This window comes from Oncorhynchus tshawytscha, linkage group LG19, assembly GCF_018296145.1.
Source record: "Oncorhynchus tshawytscha isolate Ot180627B linkage group LG19, Otsh_v2.0, whole genome shotgun sequence".
NCBI lineage: Eukaryota > Metazoa > Chordata > Actinopteri > Salmoniformes > Salmonidae > Oncorhynchus > Oncorhynchus tshawytscha.
In genome coordinates this window covers 56,799,279-56,822,228 of record NC_056447.1, presented here as the reverse complement: position 1 = coordinate 56,822,228, position 22,950 = coordinate 56,799,279, and the positions used below count along the sequence as shown (strand labels likewise).

Sequence of the window (22,950 nt, the reverse complement as noted above, 5' to 3'; positions counted from 1 at the left end):
GTAGTTATAGTGTTGTGTAGTTCATAGTGTTGTGTAGCTCATAGTGTTGTGTAGCTCATAGTGTTGTGTAGTTATAGTGTTGTGTAGTTATAGTGTTGTGTACTTCATAGTGTTGTGTAGCTCATAGTGTTGTGTAGTTCATAGTGTTGTGTAGCTCATAGTGTTGTGTAGTTATAGTGTTGTGTAGTTATAGTGTTGTGTACTTCATAGTGTTGTGTAGCTCAGAGTGTTGTGTAGTTCATAGTGTTGTGTAGCTCATAGTGTTGTGTAGCTCATAGTGTTGTGTAGTTCATAGTGTTGTGTAGTTATAGTGTTGTGTAGTTCATAGTGTTGTGTAGCTCATAGTGTTGTCTAGTTCATAGTGTTGTGTAGCTCATAGTGTTGTGTAGTTCATAGTGTTGTGTAGTTATAGTGTTGTGTAGCTCATAGTGTTGTGTAGTTATAGTGTTGTGTAGTTATAGTGTTGTGTAGTTATAGTGTTGTGTAGCTCATAGTGTTGTGTAGCTCATAGTGTTGTGTAGTTCATAGTGTTGTGTAGCTCATAGTGTTGTGTAGTTCATAGTGTTGCGTAGTTAGTGTTGTGTAGTTCATAGTGTTGTGTAGTTATAGTGTTGTGTAGTTAGTGTTGTGTAGTTCATAGAGTTGTGTAGTTCATAGTGTTGTGTAGCTCATAGTGTTGTGTAGTTCATAGTGTTGTGTAGCTCATAGTGTTGTGTAGTTAGTGTTGTGTACTTCATAGTGTTGTGTAGTTCATAGTGTTGTGTAGTTCATAGTGTTGTGTAGTTCATAGTGTTGTGTAGTTCATAGTGTTGTGTAGTTATAGTGTTGTGTAGCTCATAGTGTTGTGTAGTTATAGTGTTGTGTAGCTCATAGTGTTGTGTAGCTCATAGTGTTGTGTAGCTCATAGTGTTGTGTAGTTATAGTGTTGTGTAGCTCATAGTGTTGTGTAGCTCATAGTGTTGTGTAGCTCATAGTGTTGTGTAGTTATAGTGTTGTGTAGTTCATAGTGTTGTGTAGCTCATAGTGTTGTATAGCTCATAGTGTTGTGTAGTTAGTGTTGTGTAGCTCATAGTGTTGTGTAGTCATAGTGTTGTGTAGTTCATAGTGTTGTGTAGCTCATAGTGTTGTGTAGTTATAGTGTTGTGTAGTTATAGTGTTGTACTTCATAGTGTTGTGTAGCTCATAGTGTTGTGTAGTTCATAGTGTTGTGTAGCTCATAGTGTTGTGTAGTTATAGTGTTGTGTAGTTATAGTGTTCTGTAGTTATAGTGTTGTGTACTTCATAGTGTTGTGTACTTCATAGTGTTGTGTAGTTCATAGTGTTGTGTACTTCATAGTGTTGTGTAGCTCATAGTGTTGTGTAGTTCATAGTGTTGTGTAGCTCATAGTGTTGTGTAGCTCATAGTGTTGTGTAGTTATAGTGTTGTGTAGTTATAGTGTTGTGTACTTCATAGTGTTGTGTAGCTCATAGTGTTGTGTAGTTATAGTGTTGTGTAGCTCATAGTGTTGTGTAGCTCATAGTGTTGTGTAGTTATAGTGTTGTGTAGTTATAGTGTTGTGTAGTTCATAGTGTTGTGTAGCTCATAGTGTTGTGTAGCTCATAGTGTTGTGTAGTTATAGTGTTGTGTAGCTCATAGTGTTGTGTAGTTATAGTGTTGTGTAGTTCATAGTGTTGTGTAGCTCATAGTGTTGTGTAGCTCATAGTGTTGTGTAGTTATAGTGTTGTGTAGTTCATAGTGTTGTGTAGCTCATAGTGTTGTGTAGTTCATAGTGTTGTGTAGTTATAGTGTTGTGTAGTTATAGTGTTGTGTACTTCATAGTGTTGTGTAGCTCATAGTGTTGTGTAGTTCATAGTGTTGTGTAGCTCATAGTGTTGTGTAGCTCATAGTGTTGTGTAGTTCATAGTGTTGTGTAGTTATAGTGTTGTGTAGTTCATAGTGTTGTGTAGCTCATAGTGTTGTGTAGTTCATAGTGTTGTGTAGCTCATAGTGTTGTGTAGCTCATAGTGTTGTGTAGTTATAGTGTTGTGTAGCTCATAGTGTTGTGTAGTTATAGTGTTGTGTAGTTATAGTGTTGTGTAGTTATAGTGTTGTGTAGCTCATAGTGTTGTGTAGCTCATAGTGTTGTGTAGTTCATAGTGTTGTGTAGCTCATAGTGTTGTGTAGTTCATAGTGTTGTGTAGTTAGTGTTGTGTAGTTCATAGTGTTGTGTAGTTATAGTGTTGTGTAGTTAGTGTTGTGTAGTTCATAGTGTTGTGTAGTTCATAGTGTTGTGTAGTTCATAGTGTTGTGTAGTTAGTGTTGTGTAGTTAGGGTTGTGTAGTTATAGTGTTGTGTAGTTATAGTGTTGTCTAGTTCATAGTGTTGTGTAGTTCATAGTGTTGTGTAGTTCATAGTGTTCTGTAGTTAGTGTTGTGTAGTTCATAGTGTTCTGAAGTTAGTGTTGTGTAGTTATAGTGTTCTGTAGTTAGTGTTGTGTAGTTCATAGTGTTGTGTAGCTCATAGTGCTGTGTAGTTCATAGTGTTGTGTATCTCATAGTGTTGTGTAGTTATAGTGTTGTGTAGTTAGTGTTGTGTAGTTCATAGTGTTGTGTAGTTCATAGTGTTGTGTAGTTCATAGTGTTCTGTAGTTCATAGTGTTGTGTAGTTATAGTGTTGTGTAGTTCATAGTGTTGTGTAGTTATAGTGTTGTGTAGTTCATAGTGTTGTGTAGTTAATAGTGTTGTGTAGTTATAGTGTTGTGTAGTTATAGTGTTGTGTAGTTCATAGTGTTGTGTAGTTATAGTGTTGTGTAGTTCATAGTGTTGTGTAGTTATAGTGTTGTGTAGTTCATAGTGCTGTGTAGTTATAGTGTTGTGTAGTTCATAGTGTGTGTAGTTCATAGTGTTGTGTAGCTCATAGTGTTGTGTAGTTATAGTGTTGTGTAGTTCATAGTGTTGTGTAGTTCATAGTGTTGTGTAGTTCATAGTGTTGTGTAGTTCATAGTGTTCTGTAGTTCATGTTGTAAAGTGATATCCGAAGTATATATACAGTAAGAACGCATACTAAAAGGTAAAGAATTACAATATGTTTTAAACAAAATATATATATATTTTTTTACACAACTGCAAACTTCAAGGAGTTGGTCTGATCCAGGTGTGCATCTTTGGTTTTAGTAGTGATTATATAATCATTATTATTTGTATCCAGTCGCATAAACACTCCAAACAATGGGGTAGACATGCCCCCGTCCACCCCCCGTCCCCAGTGAAAGTTGCACCCTTGGTCTGATCTGATGGTGACATTGTGATGTTATCAGCTTGTGCCATTTCATGAGGATACCTCGACCAGCTGCTGTTTTCAGTAAATCAGGTGTTAAATGAGGTGAAAAGGAGACTGGAGTAGGACTTTAAACTCTTGTATTGATGAGTGATCTATCTATTTGTTACCTTCTTCTGTTCTATCTCTCAGGTATATGCTATGGATGGGGAGACCCTCATTACGTCACATTTGATGGCCAATATTACAGTTTCCAGGAAAACTGCACCTACGTTTTGATTAAAGAAATAGTTCCTCGACAGAACTTCAGTGTCATCATCGACAACTATAACTGTGATCCGTCTGGACATGCGACCTGCCCTCAGTCTCTGATTGTCAATTACAAGTCTTACAAAATCGTTCTTACTCCGAAGAGATTAAATGTGACAACAAATATGGTAATTATAACTGTGCTATTGTAAACATTTATACACTTTGAAAAAGTACACTTTGAGATAGAAATGATTTGAGATAGACATTCTTTGATACAGACATTATTTGATATAGACATTCTTTGAAATAGATATTATTTGATACAGACATTATTTGAGATAGACAATATCATACCACTTTAAGACTTAAAATAATCTAGCTTCATATTTTGAAATGTATTATTGACTTTTTGTAACGTGGTGGTATTGATTAATAGGGATATCTGATCTTGCCGACTACAACAAATGTAATCTGCAGTACTACACTACAGTAGTTACAAATAGTTATTTAGCAACATTACATATTGGTTAACCACTTTGATGATGCCGTCACATAAACTCAAAACCATCATCAAGGTATCTGAAACATTCCCATGACATTTCAAAGAATTTCATTATATTGACAAATCATTAACAGACTACCAACTCTCCTTGTGACTTCATTTAGTTCTGGAAACTGTTCCTATCTTATCTACATTATTGTAATGTTATTCTGTTCTCTACTCTCATTCGTAATGTAATGTTTTTCCTTATCATTCACAAGGTTTACATCAATGGAAATCAGATCTTCCCGACCTTTTCTAATGAAGACCTCATGATCACCAGCACTGGGGTGGAGTTACTGTTGAAGATCCCTGCCATTAAAGCAACAGTGATGTTTAAGTCCCTTATGTTCAGTGTCACCCTGCCAAACTCCCTATTCCACAACAACACAGAGGGGCAGTGTGGTAAGTATGTAGGCGTTACTGCATCCCAAATGGCACACTGCTCCCAATGTAGTGCACTCCTTTTATCCAGGGGGATAGGGTCCCATTGTAGTGCACTCCTTTTAACCAGGGGGAATAGGGTCCCATTGCTGTTCACTCCTTTTAACCAGGAGGAATAGGGTCCCATTGCTGTTCACTCCTTTTAACCAGGGGGAATAGGGTCCCATTTGGGATGCATCCATTGTGTAGACCAAAAACACTTTAAGTATGAATCAGATGAACAGCTTGTAGTACTCTGTGAGTAAACTGAACTTTTGTTGCAATGATTTAATGTTATTTTGTTGCGTGTTATTGCATTTCCATGGCATTAAAGATCACTGTACAGTTACAATGATAGAAAAACCAATTAAAAGATACTGTAGGTAGGCTTAAAGTTATGAGCAGCTGTTTCTGGCATAAAATAACTTGTGTTTTCTCTCATTCCCATATTTATTGTACCTTTATAAAGGTACCTGTGACAATATCAGGAAAAACGATTGCAGATTACCGAATGGACAGATTGACCCATCATGTCCTGGGATGGCTCATGAATGGAAGATTCCTGATGTTAAAAAACCCTACTGTGAACGGCAACCCTCTACCCCACCTACCCCACCTACCCCTAAGCCTCCAACCTGCCCATCAAGAAAGACATCAATCTGTGACATCATACTTAGCCCGTAAGACGTGTAACCTTGTAATAACACAAAGAGACAGCTATATTACAAAGACAAGGGAATCTGATTGAGGTTGCTGTGACACTGTATACATACACGTCTGTAAACTCTCCGGTAAAGGCAAGGGTTGTTGTTCCATAACTTAGAACCAAAAGTATCTTGCAGACTGTTTATGCCGTATAAAATATGTCATATTCATCGGAACTTCATAGATGCTTCACAAATAATTTAGCGTGTAAGGCATACAGTAATCAATATTTCTAAGTGATATGTTTTGACATGTTATAGCCCCTTTTGGGTTAGGCCGATATAATAACTGAAATGGGTTCTTTATTTTGGAAGGGTCTTTAAGCAATGCCATGACGTTATCCCACAACAACCCTTCTTCGAGGCCTGTAAGTTTGATGTCTGCCACATGCCAAATATCTCAGTCGGCTGCTCCAGCCTGGAAGCCTACGCCGTGAGGTGTGCAGCAGCTGGAGTCTGTATCGACTGGAGGAAATCAACTAATGGAAAATGTGGTAAGGAAGGACTTTCATATCCAATAAGACCTGTGTCCCCAATGGGATCCTATTCCTTACATAGTGCACTGCTTTTGACCAGGCTCCGGCAATAAGTGGTGACCTAAGTAGGGAATAGGATCCAATTTCGGATGCAGGATAGATGTTAATACGATTTTAAATCATTCTAATAACTTCACGATTTACATACATTTTTTGTATTTTGACAACCTGCATTTACAAATTGTGTACATACTGTTTTGTCTTTCATTCCGTCTTGACCCTATTTACAGAACTGACATGCCCTAAGACCAAAGTGTATAAGGCATGTGGCTCTACTATCCAGCCAACATGCAATTCAAGGTATCCATCTCATTTCCATCTCATTCCCATCTCATCTCATTCTCATTCCCATCTCATTCTCATTCCCATCTCATTCTCATTCCCATCTCATTCTCATTCCCATCTCATTCTCATTCCCATCTCATTCTCATTCCCATCTCATTCCCATCTCATTCTCATTCCCATCTCAACTCATTCCCATCTCATCTCAACTCATTCCCATCTCATCTCATTCCCATCTCATTCCCATCTCATTCCCATTTCATTCCCATTTCATCTCATCTCATTCTCATCTCATTCCCATCTCATTCCCATTTCATTCCCATTTCATTCTCATCTCATTCCCATTTCATTCTCATCTCATTCTCATCTCATTCCCAACTCATTCTCATCTCATTCCCATCTCATCTCATTCCCATCTCATGTCATTACCATCTCATGTCCTTCCCATCTCATCTCAACTCATTCCCATCTCAACTCATTCCCATCTCAACTCATTCCCATCTCAACTCATTCCCATCTCAACTCATTCCCATCTCAACTCATTCCCATCTCAACTCATTCCCATCTCATTCCCATCTCATTCTTAACTCAACTCATCTCATTCTCATCTCATTCCCATCTCATCTCATTCTCATTCCCATCTCATTCCCATCTCGTCTCATTCCCATCGCATCTCTTTCCCATCTCATTATTTTACACCACTACCTAAAGTACATGCATTCTTAAAGGTTTCCAGTCTATGCCAAAGTTTCTAGTCTGTAATTAATAGATTTTTCTTATCATAGATACAATGAAAAATATGTGCATTCATGTCAGGGAGCACAAATGACCCGTGACATTGTATGTGACTCATTCATGGAGGGCTGTTTCTGCCCTGAGGGTACCATCTTGTTCAACACATTCTCTGACACCTGTGTTCGTGACTGTGGTAAGGATGTGTCAGTTTGAGGAATACATTGTTTAATTGTGTCTCAAAGTACCAGCATGTATGACCTAAGATCTTATTTTCCCTTCAAGGATGCACAGGACCTGATGGACAACCCAAACAGGTAATAATGTGGATGTTCAACAGCTCACTTCACATTAAGCTCAATTTGAGCTCCTACTTCTAAACATTTACCTTTCCAGAAACAAGACCTCCCTCTGCCCCCAGCTGTGCCCTCGATAACATATGTGAATTGATTGCCCCCATCTATCTTCTGAGCTCGTGCTACTAGGTGACCTAAACTGGGACAGTTTAGCTTAACTCCCCGGCCATCGTACAAACTAATCTTGATGCCATCAATCTCACACAAATTATCAATGAACCTACCAGGTTCAACCCCAAATCAGTAAACACGGGCCTCCTCATAGACGTCATCCTAACTAATTCGCCCTCCAAATACAACTCTGCTGTTTTCAATCAAGATCTCAGCGATCACTGCCTCATTGCCTGCATCCGTAATGGGTCTGCGACCAAACGACCACCCCTCATCACTGTCAAACGCTCCCTGAAACACTTCTGCGAGCAGGCCTTTCTAATCAACCTGGCCGGTGTATCCGGGAATGACATTGACCTCATCCCGTCAGTAGATGATGCCTGGCTATTCTTTAAAAGTGCCTTCCTCACCAATTTAAATAAGCATGTCCCTCTCAAAAAATGTAGAACTAGGAATAGATATAGTCCTTGGTTCACTCCAGACCTGTCTGCCCTTGACCAGCACAAAAACATCCTGTGGTGTTCTGCATGAGCATCAAATAGCCCCGTGATGTGCAACTTCTCAGGAAGTTACGAACAAATATACAAAAGCAGTTAGAAAAGCTAAGGCAAGCTTTTTCAAACAGAAATTTGCATCCTGTTGCACTAACTCAAAAAAGTTCTGTGACACTGTAAAGTCCATGGAGAATAAGAACACCTCCTCCCAGCTGCCCACTGCTCTGAGGCTAGATAACACTGTCACCACTGATAAATCCACTATAATTGAGAACTTCAAGAAGAATTTCTCTACGGCTGGCCATGCTTTCCACCGGGGTAGGCTACCCCTACCCCGGTCAACTGCCCGGCACCCTCCACAGCAACCGGCCAAAGCCCCCACCATTTCTCATTCACCCAAATCCAGATAACTGATGTTCTGAAAGAGCTGCAAAATCTGGACCCCTACAAATCAGCCGGGCTAGACAATCTGGACCCTCTCTTTCTAAACTTATCTGCCGAAATTGTTGCAACCCCTATTACAAGCCTGTTCAACCTCTCTTTCGCATCGTCTGAGATTCCCAAAGATTGGAAAGCTGCCACGGTCATCCCCGTCCTCAAAGGGGGTGACACTCTAGACCCAAACTGCTACAGACCTATATCTATCCTACCCTGTCTTTCTAAGGTCTTCGAAAGCCAAGTTAACAAACAGATTACTGACCATTTCGAATCCCACCATACCTTCTCCGCCATGCAATCTGGTTTCAGAGTTGGTCATGGGTGCACCTCAGCCACGCTCAAGGTTCTAAACGACATCATAACCGCCATCGATAAGAGACATTACTGTGCAGCTGTATTCATCGACCTGGCCAAGGCTTTCGACTCTGTCAATCACAACATTCTTATTGGCAGACTCGACAGCCTTGGATTCTCAAATGATTGCCTCGCCTGGTTTACCAACTACTTCTCTGATAGAGTTCAGTGTGTCAAATCAGAAGGCCATTTGTCTGGACCTCTGACAGACTCTATGGGTGGGCCACAGGCTTCAATTCTCGGGCCGACTCTGTATACGATTTTCTGCATACATCAATGATGTTGCTCCTGCTGCTGGTGATTCTCTGATCCACCTCTACACAGACGACACCATTCTGTATACTTCTGGCCCCTCCTTGGACACTGTGTTAACGAACCTCCAGACGAGCTTCAAAGCCATACAACTCCTTCCTTGGCCTCCAACTGCTGTTAAACACAAATTAAACTAAATGTATGCTATTCAATCGATCACTGCCCGCACCTGCTTGCCCGGACAGATTCACTACTCTGGACGGCTCTGACTTAGAATACGTGGACAACTACAAATACCTGGGTGTCTGGTTAGACTGTAAACTCTCCTTCCAGACTCACATTAAGCATCTCCAATCTCCAAAATTAAATCTAGAATCGGCTTCCTATATCGCAGCAAAGCATCCTTCACTCATGCTGCCAAACATACCCTCGTAAAACTGACCATCCGACCGATCCTCGACTCTGGTGATGTCTATGATCTATAAAACACTCTACTCAACAAACTGGATGCAGTCTATCACAGTTCCATCCGTTTTGTCACCAAAATCCCCATACACTACCCACCATTGCGACCTGTACGCTCTCGTTGATTGGCCCTCGCTTAATACTCGTCGCCAAACCTGTAACGGTTTTCTTCCTGGGAAGGAGAGGCGGACCAAAACGCAGCGTGCTTATTTATAAACATCTTAATGAAAGATGAAAACGTGAACACTTTACAAAATAAGAAAACATGGAGAAAAAACAAAAATCCTAACTGGTGCAAAACACAGAGACAGGAACAATCACCCACAAGATACCTAAAGAATATGGCTGCCTAAATATGGTTCCCAATCAGAGACTACGATAAACACCTGCCTCTGATTGAGAACCATTCCAGGCAACCATAGACTTACCTAGAACACTCAACTGAACACAACCCCATAGAGTACAAAACCCCTAGACAAAACAAGACACATTAATCACCCATGTCACACCCTGGCCTAACCAACATAATAAAGAAAACACAGAATACTAAGGCCAGGGCGTGACAAAACCCACTGGCTACAGGTTATCTACAAGTCTCTGCTAGGTAAAGCCCCGCCTTATCTCAGCTCACTGGTCACCATAGCAGCACCCACCCATAGCACGCACTCCAGCAGGTATATCTCACTGGTCACCCCCAAAGCCAATTCCTTCTTTGGTCATCTTTCCTTCCAGTTCTCTGCTGCCCATGACTGGAACGAATTGCAAAAATCTCTGAAGCTGGAGACTCACATCTCCCTCACTAGCTTTAAGCACCAGCTGTCAGAGCAGCTTACAGATCACTGCACCTGTACATAGCCTATCTGTAAACAGCCCATCTATCTACCTACCTCATCCCCATACTGGTATTTATTTATTTATTTTGCTCCTTTGCACCTCAGTATCTCTACCTGCACATTCATCTTCTGCCGATCTACCATTCCAGTGTTTAATTGCTATATTGTAATTACTTCGCCACCATGGCCTATTTATTTCCATAACTTACCTCATTTGCACTCACTGTATATAGACTTTGTTTTCTTTTGTTCTACTGTATGTTTTGTTAATTCCATGTGTTACTCTGTGTCGTTGTATGTGTTGAATTGCTACGCTTTATCTTGGCCAGGTCGCAGTTACAAATGAGAACTTGTTTCAACTAGCCTACCTGGTTAAATAAAGGTGAAATAAATCAAACAAAAAGGTTCTGTATAGAACCCCCATTATTTTAATCAGTTTACTAGTTCCATTGGGGCTTGTAAGTTGTCCAGCCCTGAAGAGGCTGGAGCCCTATTGTTATTATCAATCAATCGGATGTATTTGATAAAGCCCTTTTTTTCATCAGCAGTGGTCGCAAAGTGTTTTCCACATACTCAGCCTAAAACCTCAAAGAGCAAGCAATGCAGAGCCAGAAAGACAGTGGCTAGCAAAAACTCCCTAGAAGGCAGAAACCTAGGAATAAACCAAGAGAGGAACCAGGCTCTGACGGGTGGCCAGTCCTCGTCTTAATAAATTTGAAGTCTCTGCTAACAGTGTTTGTTTTCTCCCAACACAGTTTGGTGAGACTTGGTACAGTAACTGCCAGAAGTGCACGTGTAATGCTGACACACTGAGTGTCCAGTGTGAACCAGTGAAATATCCGCCCCAAGAAATTGTTACCTGTAAGAAGTACGGTGAGGTGTTGGTCAATGAGACGGTGGACTGCTGTCAGATAAATACATGTGGTGAGTAGAGACAGGATAGAGAGGCACCTTAACATGCTACCAGGTAACCTGGGTACAAGTCTGTTTGTGCTAAATGTTTGGCATATGACAAGGAGTGGAATGTTAGCACCAAACAGCTCTTCATTCTAGCTACTTCATAAAGCCTTCATAAGCACTACATAAAGGTGCTACAAAGCATCTATAACATGCTTTATAAAGGATTCATAAATGTGCCATAACTCTGTGACATAATCATTGGACTGTGAATAGTGTATCTTGTCCCTGAGCTGGTGGACCAATGGTTTCTTACCTCTCTTTCTGCTGGAGGTTCTGCATGTTGATTCCAAACTTAAAAGTAACAACAAAGACATTTAGCAGGTGTGTTAGGAAATGCCTTTGTCACACCAATTATAAAGCACAGGTTTGTCTAATTTGACATGGTTATAGATTATTTGTAACACATTTCTGTAGTGTTTATGAAGCCTTTATACTGACCATGTCACTGGACCCTGTCATTGGACCATGTCATTGGACCATGTCATTGGACCCTGTCATTGGACCCTGTCATTGGACCCTGTCATTGGACCAACATGCACCATAATTTAAAAACTGTGTAAAGTGATAAAACAGTGACTTCATATTTCTATTCCAAGAACGTGGAAAGGCACAGCGCTCACTCAAACATATCATGTACTTAGACTTTAACTTCAACCTGGAGCTAATTATTAAACCCAGGATGAATGTAAATATTGGTGTCATGATGGTAACACGGTGCAGGTGTCATGATGTTAACATGGTGCAGGTGTCATGATAATAACATGGTGCAGGTGTCATGATGGTAACACGATGCAGGTGTCATGATGGTAACATGGTGCAAGTGTCATGATGGTATCATGGAGCAAGTGTCATGATGGTATCATGGTGCAGGTGTCATGATGGTAACATGGTGCAGGTGTCATGATGGTAACACGGAGCAGGTGTCATGATGGTAACATGGTGCAGGTGTCATGATGGTAACATGGTGCAGGTGTCATGATGGTAACATGGTGCAGGTGTCATGATGGTAACATGGTGCAGGTGTCATGATGGTAACATGGTGCAGGTGTCATGATGGTAACATGGTGCAGGTGTCATGATGGTAACATGGTGCAGGTGTCATGATGGTAACATGGTGCAGGTGTCATGATGGTAACATGGTGCAGGTGTCATGATGGTAACATGGTGCAGGAATTGTGACTAACTTAACCGTTCAACAACTGTTATGTCTCAACCATTGTCTGATCCTTTTATTGTGTGTTCTTTCAGTGCCCAAACCTGTTTGTGTCCACAACAATACTGAATACACGGTGAGAAGTGACACTTCTTTGACACTCTGGCAGAATAGAGCAATATTATAATAAATCATTTGTACATTTTGCATAAAATAAACCTAAATATTGATTCACTACTGAGAACATATAAATGCTTAGAAATGTTCATAAATGATCATAAATGTTAAAGGTGTAAATGCTTAAGAATTGTAATGCTTGTTTACATTTTCGATTAATGATGTATATATTTCTGAAAGGTTTATAAATGATTTTTCAACGCTTATATATTGAAGTTTTTATAACGTACAGTGTTAAATCACCAACATTTATTTTTTTGCTACTTGACAGCTTGGGGAGTTTTGGTCGCCCCCTAGTGACCGCTGTGTGAAGTATGAATGCACAAAGACAAACAACCAGCTCATCGTTGTGGAATCCAAATTGGAATGCCCAGTGTTCCGTCCAGAGGACTGTGTCCCTGTAAGTAGATGAGGAAACTGGTTGAATGTGTTTGTTTGAAGTAAAGTAACTATACCTAAATATACTGCTTGCTTCATTTGATAGTAGCTTGTAGGTTATATTGAATTTACACCCGAGTAACATATTCATAGATGATCATAGTTTTCCATTATAACATCTATACTGTGTTCTCTAGCTCATTAGACTGTAACTAGTCATATCCAAATTGAGCTGTACACTATTCTTTTTGACAGGGAACTGAGAAAACTGATGCAAATGGATGTTGCACAACCTGTAAGTTAAAACAATATAATGATTCATTTCTAAATCTTAATGATTTGTGCTGAGTTGTATTTATTGTTTATACATCCGATCTACATCAAACATGACTTCTTATGAACCTGACCTCTTATGAACATAACCACTTATCAAATCAAATGAATTTATATAGCCCTTCTTACATCAGCTGATATCTCAAAGTGCTGTACAGAAACCCAGTCTAAAACCCCAAACAGCAAGCAAAAACTCCCTAGAAAGGCCAAAACCTAGGAAGAAACCTAGAGAGGAACCAGGCTATGAGGGTTGGCCTGTCCTCTTCTGGCTGTGCCGGGTGGAGATTATAACAGAACATGGCCAAGATGTTCAAATGTTCATAAATGACCAGCATGGTCAAATAATAATAATCACAGTAGTTGTCGAGGGTGCAACAAGTCAGCACCTCAGGAGTAAATGTCAGTTGGCTTTTCATAGCCGATCATGAAGAGTATCTTTACCACTCCTGCTGTGGTAAACTAGAGAGTTAAAAACAGCAGGTCTGGGACAGGTAGCACGTCCGGTTAACAGGTCAGGGTTCCATAGCCGCAGGCAGAACAGTTGAAACTGGTGAAGCAGCACGGCCAGGTGGACTGGGGACAGCAAGGAGTCATCATGTCAGGTGGTCCTGAGGCATGGTCCTAGGGCTCAGGTCCTCCGAGAGAGAGAAAGAAAGAGAGAAAGAGATGGAGAATTAGAGAGAGCATACTTAAATTCACACAGGACACCGGATAAGACAGGAAAAGTACTCTAGATATAACAGACTGACCCTAGCCCCCCGACACAAACTACTCCAGCATAAATACTGAAGGCTGAGACAGGAGGGGTCAGGAGACACTGTGGCCCCATCCGATGATACCCTCGGACAGGGCCAAAAAGGCAGGATATAACCGCCCCCATTTTGCCAAAGCACAGCCCCCACACCACTAGAGGGATATCGTCAACCACCAACTTACCATCCTGAGACAAGGACGTGTTTTGCCCACAAAGATCTCCGCCACGGCACAACCCAAGAGGGTGGGAGGGGGCGACAACCCAGACAGGAAGATCACGTCAGTGACTCAACCCACTCAAGTGACGCACCCCTCCTAGGGACGGCATGGAAGAGCACCAGTAAGCCAGTGACTCAGCCCCTGCAATAGGGTTAGAGGCAGAGAATCCCATTTGAGAGAGGGGAACCGGCCAGGCAGAGACAGCAAGGGCGTTTCGTTGCTCCAGAGCCTTTCCGTTTACCTTCACACTCCTGGGCCAGACTACACTCAATCTTATGACCTACTGAAGAGATGAGTCTTCAGTAAAGACCGAGTCTGCATCTCTCACATGGGTAGGCAGACCATTCCATAAAAATGGAGCTCTACAGGAGAAAGCCCTGCCTCCAGCTGTTTGCTTTGAAATTCTAGGGCCAATTAGGAAGCCTGCATCTTGTGACCGTAGAGTACGTGTAGGAATGTACGGCACTACCAAACCGGAAAGATGGGTAGGAGCAAGCCCATATAATGCTTTGTAGGTTAGCAGTAAAATCTTGAAATCAGTCGTTGCCTTAACAAAGTAGAGCATTGCAGTAGTCTAACCTAGAAGAGCATGGATACCAAAAGCATGGATACCTTTTTCTGCATAATTTTGACAGAAAGTTTTTGATTTTTACAATGTTACGTGGATGGAGAAAAGCTGTCTTTGAAACAGTCTTGATATGTTCCTCAAAAGAGAGATCAGGGTCCAGAGTAAAGCCGAGGTCCTTCAGTTTTATTTGAGACGACTGTACAACCGTCAATCTTTTTTTTTCTTGGGACCTAGAATAAGCATCTTTGTTCTGTCCGAGTTTAAAAGTAGGACATTTGCAGCCGCCCACTTGGGTTTCCAATCTCTCCAAAAGAATGTGGGGATCGATGGTATCAAAAGCAGAACTAAGGTCTATGAGCACGAGGACAGATGCAGATGGTCTGAAGCCATTAAAAGGTAATTTACCACCTTCACAAGTGCAGTCTCAGTGCTGTGATGGGGTCTAAAACCAGACTGAAGCATTTCATATACATTGTTTGTCTTCTGGAAGGAAGTGAGTTCCTGCGCATCAGCCTTTTCTAAAAGGTTTGAGAAGAATGGAAGATTTGATGTAGGCCGATAGTGTTTTGTATTTTCTGGGTCAAGGTTTGGCTTTTTCAAGAGAGGCTTTATTACTGGCACTTTTTTTGGATAGAGAGACGTTTATTATGTTCAACATAGTAGGGCCAAGCACAGGGAGCAGCTCTTTCAGTAGTTTAGTTGGAATAGGGTCCAGTATGCAGCTTGAGGGTTTAGAGGCCATGATTATTTTCATCATTGTGTCAAGAGATATATTACTAAAAAACTTGTGTCTCTCTTGATCCTAGGTCCTTGCCGAGTTGTGCAGACTCAGGACAACTGAGCTTTGGAGGAATACTTAGATTTAAAGAGGAGTCCGTAATTTGCTTTCTAAGGATCATGATCTTTTCCTCAAAGAAGGTCATGAATTTATTACTGCTGAAGTGATAACCATCCTCTCTTGGGGAAGCTGTTTTTTAGTTAGCTTTGTGACAGTATCAAAAATACATTTTGGATTGTTCTTATTTCCCTCAATTAAGTTGGAAAAATAGGATGATTGAGCAGCAGTGAGTGCTCTTCAATACTGCACGGTACTGTCTTTCCAAGCTAGTCGGAAGACTTCCAGTTTGGAGTTGCGCCATTTCCGTTCCAATTTTCTGGAAGTTTGCTTCAGAGCTCGGGTATTTTGTATATAGCAGGGAGCTAGTTTCTTATGACAAATGTTTTTAGTTTTCAGGGGTGCAACTGCATCTAGGGTATTGCGCAAGGTTAAATTGAGTTCCTCAGTTAGGTGGTTAACTGATTTTTCTCTTCTGACGTCCTTGGGTAGGCAGAGGGAGTCTGGAAGGGCATCAAGGAATCTTTAGGTTGTCTGAGAATTTATAGCATGACTTTTGATGTTCCTTGGTTGGGGTCTGAACAGATTATTTGTTGCGATTGCAAACGTAATAAAATGGTGGTCCGATAGTCCAGGATTATGAGGAAAAACATTAAGATCCACAACATTTATTCCATGGGACAAAACTAGGTCCAGAGTATGACTGTGACAGTGAGTAGGTCCAGAGACATGTTGGACAAAACCCACTGAGTCGATGATGGCTCCGAAAGCCTTTTTGTAGTGGGCCTGTGGACTTTTCCATCTGAATATTAAAATCACCAAACATTTGAATATTATCAGCTATGATTACAAGGTTCGATAGGAATTCAGGGAACTTAGTGAGGAACGCTGTATTTGGCCAAGGAGGTCTGTAAACAGTAGCTATAAAAGTGATTGAGTAGACTGCATAGATTCCATGACTAGAAGCTCAAAAGACGAAAACATAATTTTAAATTTTTGTAAATCGAAATTTGCTATCGTAAATGATAGCAACACCTCGGTCTTTGCGTGGGATATGGTCATTAGTATAACCAGAATGAAAGGCCTCATTTAACACAGTAAATTCTTCAGGCTTATGCCATGCTTCAGTCAGGCCAATCACATCAAGGTTATGATCAGTGATAAGTTCATTGACTGTAACTGCCTTTGAAGTGAAGGATCTAACATTAAGTAGCCCTATTTTGAGATGTGCGCTATCACAATCTCTTTTAATAATTGCAGGAATTATTTATCCGTTATTGTACCAGGTAAGTTGACTGAGAACACGTTCTCATTTGCAGCAACAACCTGGGGAATAGTTACAGGGGAGAGGAGGGGGATGAATGAGCCAATTGTAAACTGGGGATTATTAGGGGACCATGATGATTTGAGGGCCAGATTGGGAATTTAGCCAGGACACCAGGGTTAACACTCCTACAATAAGTGCCATGGGATCTTTAATGACCTCAGAGAGTCAGGATCACTGTTAAACATCCCATCCAAAAGACAGCACCCTACAGAGAACAGTGTCCCCAATCACTATATTAGTTTTACACCAGAGGAAAGAGTGCCTCCTACTGGCCCTCCAACACCACTTCCAGCAACATCTGGTCTCCCATCCAGGAACTGACCAGGACCAACCCTGCTTAGCTTCAGCAGCAAGCCAGGAGTGGTATGCAGGGTGGTATGCTGCTGTCTTGAATGGAAGTCGTCTTCATTCTAATGAGATTGCTAAGGCGAACACCGCCATGTTTAGTTTTGGTCAACCTAGATTAAGGCACAGACACGGTCTCAATGGGGATAGCTGAGCTGACTACACTGACTATGCTAGTGGCAGACTCCACTATGCTGGCAGGCTGGCTAACAGCCTGCTGCCTGTCCTACACCCTATTCCATTGTGGAGCTAGAGGAGTTAGAGCCCTGTCTATGTTGGAAGATAAGATGAGAGCACCCCTCCAGCTAGGATGGAGTCTGTCACTCCTCAGCAGGCCAGGCCTGGTCCTGTTTGTGAGTGAGTCCCAGATAGAGGGCCAATTATCTACAAATTCTATCTTTTGGGAGGGGCAGAAAACAGTTTCAACCAGCCATTGAGTTGTGAGACTGCTGTAGAGCTCCTAACTCCACCTAACTGGGAGAGGGCCAGAGACAATTACTCGATGCCGACACATCTTTCTAGCTGATTTACACACTGAAGCTATGTTGCGCTTTGTGACCTCTGACTGTTTCATCCTAACATCGTTGTGGCCGAGGTGGATAACAATATCGCTATATTCGCCAGTTTTAGCTTTAGCCAGCACCGTCTTCAGATTAGCCTTCACGTCGGTAGCCCTGCCCCCTGGTAAACAGTGTATGATCGCTGGATGATTCGTTTTAAGTCTAATACTGCGGGTAATGGAGTCTGCAATGACTAGGGTTTTCAATTTGTCAGAGATATTGGTGTGAGGCTTCGGTGTCTCAGATCCCGTAACGGGAGGAGTAGAGACCAGAGATGCTCGGCCTCAGACTCCGACCCCTTGCTTAACGGGCAAAACTGGTTGAAAGTTTCTGTCGGCTGAATGAGCGACACCGGTTGAGCATTCCTACAGCAATTGCCTCCAGAAGCCATGAGAAAGCCCGGCTGCGGGGACCGTGCGAGGGGATTTATACTAACGTTACTATCTGTACTTACTGGTGTCACAAACTTGCAGCACATCCTCACCAGGCGATCGTTCTCCTGTATATTATGAGCACAGCGACTGCAATTAGAAGGCATCGTGTTAATGTTACTACTTAACCTGACCTCTTATGAACCTGACCTCGTATGAACCTGACCTCTTATGAACCTGACCTCTTATGAACCTGACCTCTTATGAACCTGACCTCTTATTTAAAAAAAAAATGTATTTGACCTTTATTTAAATAGGTAGGCTAGTTGAGAACAAGTTCTCATTTACAACTGAGAGCTGCCCAAGATAAAGCGAGCAATTCGACACATACAACAACACAGAGTTACATATGGAATAAACAAAACATACAGCTAATACAGTAGAACAAAAGAAAACAAAAAGTCTATATACAGTGAGTGCAAATGAGGTAAGTTAAGGAAATAAATAGGCCATGGTGGCGAAGTAATTACAATATAGCAATTAAACACTGGAATGGTAGATCGGCAGAAGATGAATGTGCAGGTAGAGATACTGGGGTGCAAAGGAGCAAAATAAATAAATAAATACCAGTATGGGGATGAGGTAGGTAGATAGATGGGCTGTTTACAGATAGGCTAAGTACAGGTGCAGTACTCTGTAAAATGCTCTGACAGCTGGTGCTTAAAGCTAGTGAGGGAGATGTGAGTCTCCAGCTTCAGAGATTTTTGCAATTCGTTCCAGTCATGGGCAGCAGAGAACTGGAAGGAAAGACGACCAAAGAAGGAATTGGCTTTGGAGGTGACCAGTGAGATATACCTGCTGGAGCCCGTGCTACAAGTGGGTGCTGCTATGTTGACCAGTGAGCTGAGATAAGGCGGGGCTTTACCTAGCAGAGACTTGTAGATAACCTGTAGCCAGTGGGTTTGGCGACGAGTATGAAGCGAGGGCCAACCAACGAGAGCATACAGGTCGCAATGGTGGGTAGTGTAAGGGGCTTTGGTGACAAAACGGATGGCATTGTGATAGACTGCATCCAATTTGTTGAGTAGAGTGTTGGAGGCTATTTTATAGATGACATCACCAAAGTCGAGGATCGGTAGGATGGTCGGTTTTACGAGGGTGTGTTTGGCAGCATGAGTGAAGGATGCTTTGTTGTGAAAAAGGAAGCCGATTCTAGATGTAATTTTGGATTGAGGATCCTTAATGTGAGTCTGGAAGGAGAGTTTACAGTCTAACCAGACACCCAGGTATTTGTAGTTGTCCACGTATTCTAAGTCAGAGCCATCCAGAGTAGTGAATCTGGACGGGCAAGCAGGTGCGGGCAGCGATCGATTGAAAAGCATGCATTTAGTTTTACTTGCGTTTAAGAGCAGTTGGAGGCCACGGAAGGAGAGTTGTATGGCATTGAAGCTCGTCTGGAGGTTAGTAAACAGTGTCCAAGGAGGGGCCAGAAGGATACAGAATGGTGTCGTCTGTGTAGAGGTGGATCAGAGAATCACCAGCAGCAAGAGCAACATCATTGATGTATACAGAAAAGGGAGTCGGCCTGAGAATTGAACCCTGTGGCCCACCCATAGAGACTGTCCGAGGTCCAGACAACAGGCCCTCCAATTTGACACACTGAACTCTATCAGAGAAGTAGTTGGTAAACCAGGCGAGGCAATCATTTGAGAATCCAAGGCTGTTGAGTCTGCCAATAAGAATGTTGTGATTGACAGAGTCGAAAGCCTTGGCCAGGTCGATGAATACGGCTGCACAGTAATGTCTCTTATCGATGGCGGTTATGATGTCGTTTAGAACCTTGAGCGTGGCTGAGGTGCACCCATGACCAGCTCTGATACCAGATTGCAAAGCGGAGAAGGTATGGTGGGATTCGAAATGGTCAGTAATCTGTTTGTTAACTTGGCTTTCGAAGACCTTAGAAAGACAGGGTAGGATAGATATAGGTCTGTAGCAGTTTGGGTCTAGAGTGTCACCCCCTTTGAAGAGGGGGATGACCGCAGGAGCTTTCCAATCTTTGGGAATCTCAGACGATACGAAAGAGAGGTTGAACAGGCTTGTAATAGGGGTTGCAACAATTTTGGCAGATAAGTTTAGAAAGAGAGGGTCCAGATTGTCTGGCCCGGCTGATTTGTAGGGGTCCAGATTTTGCAGCTCTTTCAGAACATCGGCTATCTGGATTTGGGTAAAGGAGAAATGGTGAGGGCTTTGGCGGGTTGCTGTGGAGGGTGCCGGGCAGTTGACCGGGGTAGGGGTAGCGATGTGGAAAGCATGGCCAGCCGTAGAGAAAGGCTTATTGAAATTCTCAATTATAGCGGATTTATCGGTGGTGGCAGTGTTTCCTAGCCTCAGAGCAGTGGGCAGCTGGGAGGAGGTGTTCTTATTCTCCATGGACTTTACAGTGTCACAGAACTTTTTTGAGTTAGTGCAACAGGATGCAAATTTCTGTTTGAAAAAGCTTGCCTTAGCTTTTCTAACTGCCTGTGTATATTTGTTCCTAACTTCCCTGAAAAGTTGCATATCACAGGGGCTATTTGATACTAATGCAGAACACCACAGGATGTTTTTGTGCTGGTCAAGGGCAGACAGGTCTGGAGTGAACCAAGGACTATATCTATTCCTAGTTCTACATTTTTTGAGAGGGGCATGCTTATTTAAGATGGTGAGGAAGGCACTTTTAAAGAATAGCCAGGCATCATCTACTGACGGGATGAGGTCAATGTCATTCCAGGATACCCCGGCCAGGTCGATTAGAAAGGCCTGCTCGCAGAAGTATTTCAGGGAGCGTTTGACAGTGATGAGGGGTGATCATTTGGTCGCAGACCCATTACGGATGCAGGCAATGAGGCAGTGATCGCTGAGATCTTGATTGAAAACAGTAGAGGTGTATTTGGAGGGCGAATTAGTTAGGATGACATCTATGAGGGTGCTCGTGTTTACTGATTTGGGGTTGTACCTGGTAGGTTCATTGATAATTTGTGTGAGATTGAGGGCATCAACCTTAGTTTGTAGGATGGCCGGGGTGTTAAGCATGTCCCATTTTAGGTCACCTAGTAGCACGAGCTCAGAAGATAGATGGTGGGCAATGAGTTCACATATAGTATCGAGAGCACAACTGGGGGCAGAGGGAGGTCTATAGCAAGCGGCAACAGTGAGAGACTTGTTTCTGGAAAGGTGAATTTTTAGAAGTAGAAGCTCAAGTAGTTTGGGTACAGACTTAGAAAGTAATTCAGAACTCTGCAGGCTATCTTTGCTGTAGATTGTAACACCGCCCTCTTTGGCAGTTCTATCTTGGCGGAAAACGTTATAGTTAGCAATGGATATTTCAGGGTTTTTGGTGGTTTTCCTAAGCCAGGATTCAGACACGGCTAAGACATCTGGGTTGGCAGAGTGTGCTAAAGCAGTAAGTAAAACAACCTTGGGGAGTAGGCCTCTAATGTTAACATGCATGAAACCAAGGCTTATGAACCTCACCTCTTATGAACATGACCTCTTATGAACATAAGTTCATAAGAGGTCAGGTTCATAAGAGCTTATGTTCATAAGAGGTTATGTTCATAAGTGGTCAGGTTCATAAGAGGTTATGTTCATAAGAGGTTATGTTCAGAAGAGGTCAGGTTCATAAGAGCTTATGTTCATAAGAGGTTATGTTCAGAAGAGGTCAGGTTCATAAGAGGTCAGGTTCATAATAGGTTATGTTCATAAGAGGTCATGTTCATAAGAGGTCAGGTTCATAAGAGGTTATGTTCATAAGAGGTCAGGTTCATAAGAGGTCATGTTCATAAGTGGTCAGTTTCATAAGAGGTTATGTTCATAAGAGGTCAGGTTCATAAGAGGTTATGTTCATAAGAGGTCAGGTTTATAAGAGGTTATAACCTCTTATGACTCAATAAATCAATTTTGAGTTAAAGTAAGGGGGAAACTCACCACTTTTAAATGTCCTCCTTAACTCTGTCTACCTCCACAGGCACTTTAATCAGTCACTGTGATGTGAAGAACACCACCACCTACCTAGAGGTGAATAACTGCAGGTCCTCTGTGCCGGTGGAAATCTCAGCCTGCGGGGGATCCTGTGGAACGTCTTCTATGTGAATACAAATTCTAAATAAGAACACACACACACACACACACCGAAAAAGCACACAGGAACAAACGCAACATGCATTTGGGTTTTGCAGAAATGTGTATGCGGGGAATTGGATTGAAGGGTAAGATTTCAATGGGAGTTGACCTATGGCAGAATAAATGTGGTACTGTTTCTAACAGTGTTGTGTGTGTGTCCTGTTTGCTAGATACTCTGCAGAGAAAAACACCCTGATGCACTCCTGCTCCTGCTGTCAAGAGATGTCTACCAGGGAGAGGAAGGTGGAGATGGTCTGCCCTGATGGGAAGAAGATCATGCAGTCCTACATTTACATTGATAAGTGTGGCTGCCATGACTCTGAGTGTGACAAGAAGAACCACTTAGATTAGGCCTTGATGAATGAAGTCTTTTGAAGTGTTCTTATTTACCTGCATGGAATATTACATTGTTTTATCTAAAGGGAACCAATAGGGTCTGTCTCATTATCATATAGGCTACTTTCATGAACTGTATGTTCTTTCTCTCCACTATCATAGACATTATGCAAACCTATTAAACTGATGAAGAAGCATGAAGTCATTATCTTTCTTGTTTTATTTCATATTGTCAAGTGCGTCAATGTGTGACTAGTGTCGGGGAGAATCGTTACAAACTATAACACTTACAAGAATTTGTGAATTCAATATAGGCTTTTAATACAAACATATCAGAAGCCTAGATGGTCCGCGGAACACACACTTTCCCAGAGCACTGGCTCTGTATTTATACACACAGTCCATTTCATATTTTAATGAAGTTACTTCCCTCAGGACATCTGCC

General features: G+C 41.9%; 1 protein-coding gene across 1 annotated transcript; it reads left to right on the top strand.

Annotated features, from left to right (window-relative positions):
• The first annotated feature begins 3,387 nt into the window (after positions 1-3,387).
• Positions 3,388-22,525, top strand: LOC121840109 (intestinal mucin-like protein). The gene is made up of 13 exons (XM_042301949.1): positions 3,388-3,693; positions 4,271-4,454; positions 4,942-5,152; positions 5,492-5,670; positions 5,943-6,012; positions 6,780-6,922; positions 7,012-7,043; positions 10,785-10,953; positions 12,238-12,278; positions 12,591-12,719; positions 12,953-12,992; positions 22,015-22,135; positions 22,340-22,525. Exons 1-13 carry the CDS (start codon positions 3,403-3,405, stop codon positions 22,518-22,520), a joined length of 1,791 nt encoding a protein of 596 aa, XP_042157883.1. The 5' UTR covers positions 3,388-3,402; the 3' UTR covers positions 22,521-22,525.
• The last annotated feature ends 425 nt before the right edge of the window (positions 22,526-22,950 follow it).

Excerpts from the sequence above, each read along its gene's own strand:
- LOC121840109 (XM_042301949.1), top strand. The coding sequence starts at position 3,403 with ATGAGTGATCTATCTATTTGTTACCTTCTTCTGTTCTATCTCTCAGGT. Across the intron at positions 3,694-4,270 it reads TAAATGTGACAACAAATATG|GTTTACATCAATGGAAATCA; the intron begins GTAATTATAACT and ends ATCATTCACAAG. Across the intron at positions 6,923-7,011 it reads CACCTGTGTTCGTGACTGTG|GATGCACAGGACCTGATGGA; the intron begins GTAAGGATGTGT and ends TTTCCCTTCAAG.